A 12,004-nucleotide genomic window follows, 5' to 3' on the forward strand; every position below is an offset into this window, starting at 1 on the left:
TGCCTCATTGCACTTGATGAGACAGGTGGGAGAAATTAAGGGGCACATGACACTTGCTAAAAAGCATCACCTGGGAAGGTCTAAACTACATTGACTACTACTAACTACAAGGTCCAACTCATTTCTCTTCAACCCTGCAGAGCAAAGCAGGCTCAGAGGCACAGGTTGTGTTTTTAGGCTCCTGTAAAGCACACGAGAAGAGCACCCTGATTTCTCTAATCCTGCGGGATGGGACAAACCCTCTCAGACAGCCGTGCAGGCAGAGCAGAGGCTCGAAGGCTGCCTGATGAGGGTAAAGCTCCCAGCTGTGATGGGCTCTGCTCCCTGACAAGCCACAGGTGCTGTCCCTGGGCGTTAAAAGCAGGACAGGAGCAGCGCTGAGGGCTTTGTGTCGGTGGCTGTGCCCATGGAGGGCGTATCGCCGCTGGAGTGCTACCTGGAGAGCTGCAGCGGGCAGGTAAGGCAGGAAGGAAAATATTAACCGAGGAGGAGGGAAAAAATAAAATAAAACTAAACAAAAAGTATCTGCGTTGGCCGGGAATCGAACCCGGGTCAACTGCTTGGAAGGCAGCTATGCTCACCACTATACCACCAACGCCGCGTTGAGAACAGCTCTGCAGCCGCGCCCCAAGTGTGTCATTGTCGTATTCCTGCTGGGTGACTCCCAAATTCCACTGTACCGAGGGATTCCTCCTTGCCCCGGGGGCTTTTCTCCTTATCCCAGGGGATCCCTGCTGTCCCGGAGCTGCCGGGAGCATGGAGGAGCTCTCTGGAGCCGGAGGTCGCCTTCACTCCCTGCTAAGAGGGATGATGCTGCCTGTGAGGGTCAGCCCGGGTGCTGGCGTGGGTGGGCACTGAGAGGGCAGCAGGCTCGCATCTCCTCGCTCTGTTAGTAAATGTCTGCAAAAATTCATTACGTCGGGGTTTGGAATGGTTGTCCTCTACCTACTATAAACAATGCGTAAGTCTCATCGTTCCGTTTTCTGCTCCCCCAGTCAACCCAGTAAGATGTGCTCTTCAGAGGGCTGAGGAAGGACTCCAAAGAAACACTCTAATAAAAATGCTGTTTTGTTTAAGGAGCCTTGTGCAAATGCATAAATGCTTAATTTTCCACAGGAAAAGCTGTTGTTAAGCAGTGTAATTCAAAGCACAAGCCAAATGTTTTGGTTTAGTTGGACTCGTCCTGATCTCAGGTGGTTGTAGGAACAACTGAGAGAGGGCTGGACTCCACAGCTGAGCATCCTCCTTACTCAGGAAACAAAACTTCTTTGCATCCTGTTGTAAACTCATTTTCAGCTCAGAAAACAGACTTAGCACAAGCTGTTTAAATCCAGAGACGATCCTGTGGCAGTGGGTAAAGCCCTCTGAATGTGCCCTCACAAAGTATATAATGTGGTAATGTGTAATACAGCTTTTACAAGTGCTAGTGAGCTTTTTATGTTTTACATTTGCTGGTACCCTTGATAATAGCAGATGTGTGATAGGAGGAAAAAAATAATCCAAGTCTGTTGCTTAAGGCAGCTGGGTTGGATTTGTGTCTACCTGATTGGCAGGATTTCTGCAGCAGAAGTGAAAAAGGCTGTTTCCCCTTGAGCTGCCCCAAACTGAGGGATCTCAGAAGGATCTGAGTGAAATCTCCTCCCTGGAGCTGCTGGGAGATGGCCAAAGCTATGCAGTTGGTGGGGCCTTGGTGAAGTTAATTAACCCAGAGTCTATAGCAATAACCCTTGGCAGCCAGCCCAATGCAAACATGGTCTTGTGCCCCTTTTGCAGCCTCTGAGCATCTGTCTGACAAGAAGGAAATATTCCCCAGCACTTAACCCTGTCAGGGCTTTCCTCACACCTCTTAGGTGCAAGCCTGATCAGAAAGGAAAATTTGCTTTCTGTTTCTACTTGCTCTATGCAATTTACTCTTCTTTTTGAAAACTTCACAGCTGTGTGATACTTCCAGCCTCACGTACCACTCATTTCTCCATCAGCTTCTCTAAGATATGTCACAAACTGGCTTTGGTTGTTTGTTTGTGGGTGGTTTTTCTACTGTTATGTTCATTTCTTGATGCCCATTAGTATGATGTGAGTAGTCTCACAGGGAGCTTTTTGTATCATTTTCTCTACATTGTGGTTCCTACAAAACCTTCCTAATGAGCTCCTGCACAGCTAATCCTTAATCCACTGGAATTCTTGCTGAGATTGTGACTTCCTTCCTTCGCTGCTGCCTTGAAAAAGATCTATTTAAAATAGACATAATATTTTATTTGTAACTATTAATTACATATTTTACCATTTTTTCTAAAAGGTAAAGGAGTACATAGATTTATTTGAGAGCTTCCTGCCCAACAGATCTTCTGTGGGGGCTCTGCATTTAGAAGTCAGTTTTAGAAGCAGTTTTAATTGTGGGTACTTTTCTGATTGCATCTGTATTCAGGCTAGTGAGGGTTTTCTGGATGATTTGTCACTTTGTCAGAGTTCTCCAAGTGTCTGCAGGCAGATATACTGCAAAGTAGGAGCAGAGCTGTCCCCGTGTGCATGGCTGGGTTGCCAAGTGAGCTGCCTAGAAGAGAGCAGCACTAGCTCAGGGCTGGGAAGCACTGATCTGGAAATCCTGCTCCTGCTGGAGGTCAGGCACTTGCTGCCAACTCCAGGGCTCAGTCTCATGAACCACTCCCTGCTCTGATTTCTGCTTGGACTTTTCAAGTCCTTCTGGCTCTTGAACCTAGAAATGCCTGATTAAACACAAAACCTCTTGTGTGGATTCTTTAGTCCAAGCTGTCACCTGCTGTGGATGTTGGCAGAAATCACCTTCAGAAAGAGGCTTATGCACCAATGGAGAGGGAATAAATCCTGTCCTGAAACTCTTGCCTCATTGACGTGATGATGCTTTTAAACAGCTTTTAATAATAAATAGTTGATAAAGAAGGACATCAGCATGACAGAGCTTACTTGCAGGTGTGTTGTGTGCTTGCTTCTGCTGACTGTGGTGAGGCTTTTTTTAGTCCCATCTTCTCATCTCTAGCTTCACTCAGGCTGGTGGCCTCCAGGAGCTGAGGAATTAATTGCTGCTGGTTCTGTGAGCTGCTGCCCTCTGTTGCACAAAGCAAAGCTGACACTGTCCCCTGCTAGCAGGGAGAGGAAATGGAGCAATTTACAGAATGGGAGATCAAGACAGCCAGAAAATGTTGTCTGTCTTCCTTGGAAAAACTCAGGAGTGTGATCATGTGGTTGTGGTGTGACAGTGGCTGTGAAAGGTGAAGTGCCAGTGTTGTACCTGCATTTTTCAATTTGTGCAGTCCCAGGAGCTCTCTAGAGAGCCCATGGATTGTGATGAAAATGCATTATACAAGGTACCTGGATTTTTATACACTCACAGACAAGCAAAGGACACACTTTCAACCTTAAAACTAGTCTTTGATAAAATACATATTGGGGGAAAATTATTGAAACTTCCTCATTGAAGATCAGTCTTAACTTACTCTCCTTGTTTTAATACAAGACCCTTAACGGCACTTTTTCTCAATTCAAGGATGACTTCTCCACTAGTCCTCATCTGTTCACTCCTATGAGCCCTTATGATTTAGAACTTCCAATTCAAGCATCTTCCCAGTTAAGTGAGTCCAAGGAGCTCCACACAGACTTCTCCTCCGTGGACCTCAGCTTTCTCCCCGATGTCACCCAAGACAACAAAGAACAAAGCCTCTCTGAGGATGGTCAGGAAACCCAAAAAGAGCTTGATGGGTCACTCCCAAGTAAGGAGGACAGTGGTGTTTTCATGGATGAGAGCAGCTTGTCACATCCAGGTGCAGCTGAGCCATCTCCTGAAGCTCCTGATGTGTGTCCTCCCCTGACTCCGATGACTCCGATCACCCCGGCGACATCTGCCTCAGAAAGTTCTGGAATAGTCCCCCAGCTGCAGTAAGTGATGTGTTGTTTATGTAGCACACACACCATGGTCAGAGTTTGGCTTAAACTGCAAGGTGTTGCTCTGACTTTTCACTTGGAGAATGTAGCAAGCATGGCTTGGCCTTAAATAAGTCAAAAACTACAGAAGTAGTTTTTTAGGGGTTTTTTTTTCTTCTTGATGGGGAGAGGTGGAGAAAATTAAATTACAATATTGGATAAAAATATGAAGATTCTTGAGAAGGAGGATTTCCTCCAGGAAGGAGAATGTGAAGGATGACAGCAGAGTCCAGGGATTTAAAAATGTCACTCTGCCTTTTCAAAAGGAGAAACAGAAACTCTGGCCTCACTAAAGGGTGCTGTCCTGTCCAGCATAGAGCAACTCTGGAATAGTTTATACCTGTAGAAAATAACCCAGCCCTGCCTACCTTGGGTGCTGTAGTAACTCTAAATAGTCAGTAATGGTTCAATCCCAAGCTGTAAAAGGCTTCAGTGATGCAGTTTTTGGAAGACACACAAACTTATAATTCAGAGACTAATAACTTCACACTTTGTCCTATCTCAAAGTGCAGTTTTGGATTGAATTACTTAAGTTTTGCCAGAAGTAGCTTAATGCTTGAGTGGGGAAGAGACAGGCAGGAAATCAGATGATGGCAATTATTAATTGGAATGTGACTGTACTGCTGGGGGGTGGCTCTGCAGTGGCTGGATTTTGCAATGAGAAAATTCCTCCCTCATTCCTCAGGAATATTGTGTCAACTGTAAACTTGGCATGTAAACTGGATCTGAAGAACATAGCTCTGCATGCCAGAAATGCAGAGTATAACCCAAAGGTAAATCTTGAACTCAAAGCTTTACCCTCACTTCCCTTTCCCAGTGGTCCTGTGACTGTGCTCTTAACTCTCCTGCTCCTGGGTGGGTGGGAAATAACTTCAGGTGGGAAAGAAACACTTACAAAACAAATATGTGTTGTGATTAGCTTTGGAATTGTTAATTTTTGTAAGACTGAACAGAAATACAGCTTAATTCCTGACAGGTTTTCCTTTGAATTTGTAGAGGTTTGCTGCTGTCATCATGAGAATCAGGGAACCACGAACAACAGCCCTCATCTTCAGTTCAGGAAAAATGGTCTGCACAGGAGCAAAAAGGTATTTTTCTGCTTTTTCCCTTCCCTCTAAAGGTCTGGGTCTTGCAGCTATGCACATATTCTGATGGAGAATGTCTGAAAAGTCTTGCTTAAAACATCTAGCAAAGGACTAATTGCAAGAAAAAGGGAAGCACTGATATTGAAAATCTTCCTTTCTTCATGATGGCACCTTAGCAATTTCTGAACTGTGTACTTCTGTCCCTGAATTTAGAGTGAGCTGAGCAGACATCAGTAGAAAAGCTGCTGAAATTCCCAGAAATTGTTAAGGGATTATTTGCATTTCTCACTGATTTTTAAAGTGTTTAGGACATAACTTGTGTCTGTCAAGTCTCTCTTCAGTGTCTGTGTTCACCAGTCAACACATCTGCCTCTAGAGGAAATGGGAATTGGGGAAAGCAAAAGTTTCTTTCTGTACTCTGAAGCTCTTTCCCCCTGAAGTTCAGCAGAGTCTGCCTTGGTTTTTATATCCCAAAACAATCAATTAGAATTAATTAACTCATGCTTAGGAGACCTCTTCTCCAGCCCCTACCACCACCCCAGGTGGGTGAATTGTACTGGTGCCTGCAGTCTAACCCCTGGATCAGCACTGAGCTGTTTTGAGGAACTGAGAAACCTCTCAAAAGGGGAACTGCTGAGTGATGAAACATCTCCAGTGGGTTCAACCAGACCACAGGAAGGTGAATGAACAAGTGCCTTCCTCCTTTTAGCTCCCTACAGCAGTTCTGGGGATGGAGCCTTGCTATTTTGAGTGGCAGGATCTCTTTTTATGGAATGCAGATCAGCACAGTGGTGGCTATAAACCGATTTTCACCTCAAGAGCAGAGGAAAGCACAAATAAGTGTTATTTTAACAAATAAGTTAATAAGTTGTTTTTTCCCCTTTGCTCTTCCTTCAGTGAAAATCCCATCCCTGGAAGTGTTGCAGGCCAGGCTGGATGAGGCTTGGAGCACTCTGGAAGGTGTCCCTGCTCATGGCAGGGGGTGGAACAAGATGGGCTTTAAGGTCTCTTCCAGCCCCAGCCACTGTGGGATTCTGTGATTTGAGGGCTGTTTGGAGATTACAATAAAGGTTTCTCCCCTCAGTGAAGAGCAGTCGAGGCTGGCAGCCAGGAAATACGCACGGGTGGTGCAGAAGCTTGGCTTCCCTGCCAAGTTCTTGGACTTCAAGATCCAGAATATGGTGGGGAGCTGTGATGTGAGGTTCCCCATCCGCCTGGAGAGCCTGGTTCTCACCCACCAGCAGTTCAGCAGGTAGGAGGAGATCAGGTACAGCCCTGTGCACCTGGCAGCAGGGCCTGAGGCCACTTCGGCCTGGTCTGTGCCTTTGCTCTGATGCCTTGGGAAGGCTGAGCTAGAACAGAGACTGGATGGAGTTAAAGAATAAAGGAGGGATTTATTAGGAGGCCTCCATGGATCCACCTTGGGCAGCACCAGAGCCCAGCCAGGGCTGCACCCAAGATCAACCAAAATGGCCCCAAAATGCACGGCCGGGCACGGGCTCTGTCCCTGGGATCAGTTCTGCTCCATTTGCACCTTGCAGTTCATTGTCCCATTCCAGCTTTAGCCCAGGCAGTCCCACCCTGCTTGTTTTTCTCTCTCCAGCCCACGGTGTTTGTGCTCTTGTGCTGAGATTTGGATCATTTGTCCTTGGTGCCCAGCTGGAGCAGGAATTGTTTTGTCTCCCTGCTCTGTGCACAGAGCTCCCCATCCCATAATATGAAGCCCAGACTCTCACACTAAAGCAGCACAGAACCTGAAAAATAGAAAAGCTAAACCTGAGGCATCAGCTCCTTTGTGGGTTTTAATACCAAGGTGGCCTCTTAACTCCCAGCAAAGCAAATTCCTGTCTGCAGGGATAAGGTTTCCAACCTTCAGGCATGAAGCCAAACTGCAGTTGCAAAATACAGAATTGCAGGTATACTGTGTTTTCTGGGATATTGTTTTGCTTCTGTTTGGATGTTCTTTAACCAAGAATTGAAAGAAAAGCTGTAGCTGAGTGAGGGCATGTTGTACCTGTGAGATCAGCTTGTTCAAAACTAGATGTTGCCATCAGGAAAGGATGATTTCAGCACTGACAAAGCCAAAACTCAGTTGTCTTTTATTAGCAGTGCATCTAATAGCTTGCATTTCATTTAGGAACTAGATATATATTAAATATTTACATTGGCTGTTATCTTGTCTGAGTTGCACAGGATGGTTCCTGATAAGGGTTCTTGGCAGACTAGGAAGGATTTACTGTGAGGGTGCCCAGAGAAGCTGGGGCTGCCCCTGGAAGTGCCCAAGGCCAGGCTGGATGGGGCTTGGAGCACCCTGGAACAGTGGAAGGTGTCCCTGCCATGGCAGGGGGTGGAATGAGGTGATTTTTAAGCCAGGCCATTCCATGATTTGAGGACTGTATGAAGATTACAATAATGGTTCCAAGGTTGTGACAAATCAGAAGTGGCTCACAAGTCTTTAAAGTTCAATATGAAGATCCCCCACCAGCTCCAGCTGGGTTTAACAAGTTTCTCTTCAAGATGTCCAAAACCTGACCTGACCTTTCTCAGGGCAGCTAGATAAAATCAGTGTGGTTAATTACCTTATTGCTACTCTAATTAAGGAGCACTTTATTCATACACCACTGAAACAGCTTTTGCATTTTACTGATCTCCCCTGCTTGCTTTGAACAGCTATGAACCTGAACTGTTCCCTGGCCTGGTTTATAGGATGGTCAAACCAAGGATAGTGCTGCTGATCTTTGTGTCTGGGAAAGTTGTACTGACTGGTAAGTGCTGCCTCTCTGTGTCTCTACCCACTGCTTCACTTTCTGAGAGCATTTAAATTAAACATTAACTAAAAATCAGTATCTTGCCACAGTAAAGCCACTCAGGGATCTTTTTAATGGCTGCTGCAGTTTTATCTGTGTTTTCTGCAGATAACATCAGTTTTGTTGCACTAGAATCTTGCATTATTTCACATACAAAGTCTCAGATTTCCATGTTAAGTATTTTTTTATTCAAAGCCTGATGCCACGTGCCAATGCAGAGTATGCCAACAGGATGCTGCCATGCCAGCAACTACTCAGGCACTTAAATAGGAACCTCACAATAAGCAATTTAAAATTGCTTGGACAGGAAACAAACTTCTTAAAACACTTCACTGACAACATTTAGTAGGGATTATCAGAGGAAAGGGTGGAGATCTTGGGGCTTGTTCCAGATTGTTTGGCAAAAAAATCGTGAGGCAAAAGCCTTGCTGAGTCAGTGTGCTCAGCAGATACCTGTACCTCAGATCCCAGGTGTGACTTGTTCAAAAAAGGTGAATTCCTGAGCTCCTTTTTGTGAAGCTCATGAAAAGGCTTCTATTCAGATGTACTGAAAGGTGAATGGTGCTTGTTCCCAGAAGCTCTGAATGTGATATTCATGTTCACAACACAGCTTTGGGAGTGGGGAAGGCAAGAGAAGTGCCTGCCTTAGCCAGAGATTCTCACAACCATAAATCAGGAATGAGCTCAGCCAGCTGAAGGATGGGGCACTCAGGACAAAACTCAAATGCTTCACCCTCCAATGTCCACAATTTTCTTAGGTCCAGTGAAATTATACTGGTCAGTAAAATCAAACTGGTCAGTTCCATTCCACTGATGCTTGCATTTTTGGGGTGCACTGACTGTAATGGCCTTGCTGCACACTCAGTCCTTTGCTGTGAGTCCTGGGCCAGCTGTAATGACAAAACTAAATTTGCTGAGATGTGAGGAGGGGTCTTCTCCCTAATCAAGAAAGTAACTTTACTTTTGAAAGTAAAAGTTGTGGTAAGGCAGATTAATTATTTGTGTCCAAGTAAGGACATGAGTAAAGGTTTACACATCCAACCTAAGCAGGGCTTAATTCCACTTTTAGCTCATTTAAATGCAGTTTTCACCTGGCTGATGTTTGTTGGGCCAGCATGAGTAGTGTTGCTGGCAGGGAATGTTCCTGCCTACTGCAATGCAGTTTGTGTGCAAAACTTGGTATTAAAGATTTGCTACCAGTACCACAGAAAAGGATTTGAAATCAAAGGGGTCCTAACACACAGTTTAAAATTAAAATTGCTTCTCAGAGCTGGAGAAGGAGAGTTCTCCAACTGTGGAACAACTCCCACTATGAAATAAAGGCCTTTCACCACTTGTTCCTACCTTTCCACTCACCTCATGAACAGGCAGAGCTGTTATTCTTAAGCAGATAACACCATGGTGGTGCCCAGTTGCTTTTTTTCCCTTCTTCAAAGCCAATATTTTGCTCCTGTCAAGAGCAGAAAATTGCTGTTTTGGTTCCACAGATTAAACAAAACTAGTCTTAAAGCTAAGCAAGCTAGGAATTGCTCTTTGAGGTGGCAGATAGAAATTCTGTCGTTAACAGTGAGGTGCTTTCAATCTCCTGGGTTTCTTACTGGGTTAAAACTGCATTTAGTTTAAGTTCAGCACTCTTAATTCATGGTCTTTTTTATCTTAAATGCCCGTTTAGGAGCAAAAGACCGTTCTGAAATCTATGAGGCATTTGAGAACATCTACCCCATTTTAAGAGGCTTCAAGAAACCATCGTGACACGGCTCCCAGAGCAATCCAGAATAACCCCTGGGCTTGTGTTGCTGTGCTTGGAGCAGAACCAAGGGCATTCCTGGACACATCTGTGGATTATTAAGCAAATTATTCATTTCTGAATGCCACACATGCTGATGCCTTTCTATAGCTTGTGAAATGTTCTTTTCTTTCAGATTATCTGAGTTCTGACAATTTCTGTCAAGTTAAAGCACTTGATAAATGAATGCACTTTTAACAGAATGTATGTTAAGGTGGCACTTTAAAATATTTTGTAATAGAAGCCATGTATCTCTTTCCCTGTTGAACAGGTGAATCCACACTGCACTTCCAATTGGTTTAATCAGAATCCTCAGCTCTAAATGTCTTGATTTGCCCCTGCAGTGTTGTAGTTTCATGTTTAAGCTCAACATATATAATTGTCTATAATGTGGCTTACAAAATCCTGTATGAGCTGATTTTGGTGTTTAGAACACAAGTGCTGAATCACTCTGCTCCCACTGGCTGGGTAAACTCTTGTGTGTGAGGGTAGAGGATTTTCTCTCACAGAGAAGACATTCCAGGTCCTGACTGCTGGGACGCACATAGAAAATCTGTGGGTGGAGGGGTGTAATTAATTAAATTCTCTTATTTGACATGGGGCAAGTTAGATTTTAACCAAATGGTCCCCACTTGATGGGAGATGATGGGAGTTTGGTGCAGACAAAAACATGTTGGTTTAGAACTTTGTTAGAAATGGATTTAAGGAAAATGCAAAAAGTCTTGGATGCTCATGACAATTTTAATTATCTGTGTTATTTAACCAGAGTTCAGCCAATGGCAGTAATTTGGTAATTTTGAAGCAAAACCAACGAGGTTTCCTGTACTTGGTTTGAAGTCAAGCCTTTGTTTTCAGAAGGTGTCCTGCCCAGCAGGAACAGGGCAAAGCCTGTCCCATGGCTGCTCTGGAAAGCCCCTGGAAGCAATCCAGAGCAGTTCTGCTGTGCCCTTCCCTGCTGAAGGTGTTGGTACCTGTCTGCAAACACCACTAGAGGCTGCTCTTAGATGATTTAAGTGTAACCCAGCCCAAAATCCTCCTCGGTCCTTGCTGGAAATACTCAGCTCAACTCCCAACAGGGTCTTGCTGGGCTGAGTTTTGCTGCCACAAAAGTTTATTTCTGATTCGGTGTGGGTGTGGCTTCATCTTCTGTATCTGTTATGTGTCTCTCACAAGTGGTTTTATATCTATCTCCCTGCAAACTATGAAAAACTTTGTGCACTTCCTCATGATAAGCTGGTCTTAGCTGTTATCAGTGTCTCTGTCAAACTCTGGATTTCCACACTCAAATCTATTTTAAACACAGGCTTACTTTTCTGTTTGCTTTCTAACGTTGGAGACTTTCCACAGCCATGGGCTGGACTTTTATTTGCACTGTAGCTGTAGAAGCAGCTGATGAGCTTCAGTTAGAATAATGTTTTGTGAGTGAAAACACCCTGGTTTTATTGAGGTGTTGGGGGAAAAAAGTTTATCTAAGATGAGCCCTCTTCAAGAAATCACATTTTTCCTTAAGAGCTTGCCACATTATTTCAGTGGTAAAATTAGTGTTCTTTAGAAACACAGATAAGGCCTTAAAGATAAGAAATGGGCTCTGTGCCTTTTCACTGAGCTACTGATTAGGTTAATGTTTGCTATGGTAACTCTTGTCTTAAAAACAACAATCTTGGTATCTTGGTTCTACCTCCACAGTGCTGTTCCTGCTGAGTGTTTGATAACACTGGGAAGGGGGGAAATAGAGGCTGGGAATTGCTCTTAAAAGAAAAAAAAAAGGTAATGTGTTGTTGCAGTTGTGTTTCTTTTGGGAAGGGGCATATGGGGATATTGCTTAAGTTATTCTGTCTTCTGTGGCCTCCGTCTCCTCTAATTGCCTACAGACAGAAGAGGAAATGACTTCAAACTGAGAGTAGGTTCCTATTAGGAAATATTAGCTAGCAGGAAAAAATTATTTACTCAGAAAGGGGTGGTGAGGCCCTGGCACAGGGTGCCCAGAGCAGCTGTGGCTGCCCCTGGATCCCTGAAGTGCCCAAGGCCGGGCTGGACAGGGCTCGGACACCCTGGGATGGTGGAAGGGGCTCCTTTAGAGGGCAGGAGCTTGGAACTGGATGATTTTTAAGGTTCCTTCTCCTCAACCCTCCTTCATCCTCTGTCTTTAACTCCTCATCGTCGCCCCACCATGGAGGCTGGGTTGTGGCAACCTCCCTCTGTCGGTTTTCAGGATCTGCCTCGGTATCTGCCGCTTGGACAAAGCGATTTGGATATTACTGTAAATACACGGCCGCGCTTTCGCTGGGAGCCGCAGTCCCCACAGCAGCGTTACCGCCTGCTTATGCTACGGCTACCCGCTGTGAAGCCCCGCGAACCGGAATACAACACCC

The 12,004-nt window shown here is 44.9% G+C and overlaps 1 protein-coding gene and 1 non-coding gene across 2 annotated transcripts; one reads left to right on the plus strand and one right to left on the minus strand.

The window, feature by feature from the left end:
• The first annotated feature begins 92 nt into the window (after nt 1–92).
• TBPL2 (TATA-box binding protein like 2) lies at nt 93–11,407 on the plus strand. The gene is made up of 7 exons (XM_064715882.1): nt 93–457; nt 3,521–3,909; nt 4,640–4,727; nt 4,951–5,042; nt 6,124–6,291; nt 7,710–7,804; nt 9,519–11,407. The coding sequence occupies exons 1-7, from the start codon at nt 407–409 to the stop codon at nt 9,596–9,598; spliced, it is 963 nt and encodes a 320-aa protein (XP_064571952.1). The 5' UTR covers nt 93–406; the 3' UTR covers nt 9,599–11,407.
• On the minus strand, nt 527–598 carry TRNAG-UCC (transfer RNA glycine (anticodon UCC)). The gene has a single exon. It is a non-coding gene; the product is annotated as a tRNA-Gly (tRNA).
• Nucleotides 11,408–12,004: the final 597 nt, after the last annotated feature.

The sequence above is a fragment of the Zonotrichia leucophrys genome, chromosome 5 (assembly GCF_028769735.1).
Source record: "Zonotrichia leucophrys gambelii isolate GWCS_2022_RI chromosome 5, RI_Zleu_2.0, whole genome shotgun sequence".
NCBI lineage: Eukaryota > Metazoa > Chordata > Aves > Passeriformes > Passerellidae > Zonotrichia > Zonotrichia leucophrys.

Coding starts and splice junctions, on each gene's coding strand:
- TBPL2 (XM_064715882.1), top strand. CDS start 407: ATGGAGGGCGTATCGCCGCTGGAGTGCTACCTGGAGAGCTGCAGCGGG. Junction 6,292..7,709: donor ACCCACCAGCAGTTCAGCAG/GTAGGAGGAGAT, acceptor TGCTTTGAACAG/CTATGAACCTGAACTGTTCC. Junction 7,805..9,518: donor TGGGAAAGTTGTACTGACTG/GTAAGTGCTGCC, acceptor ATGCCCGTTTAG/GAGCAAAAGACCGTTCTGAA.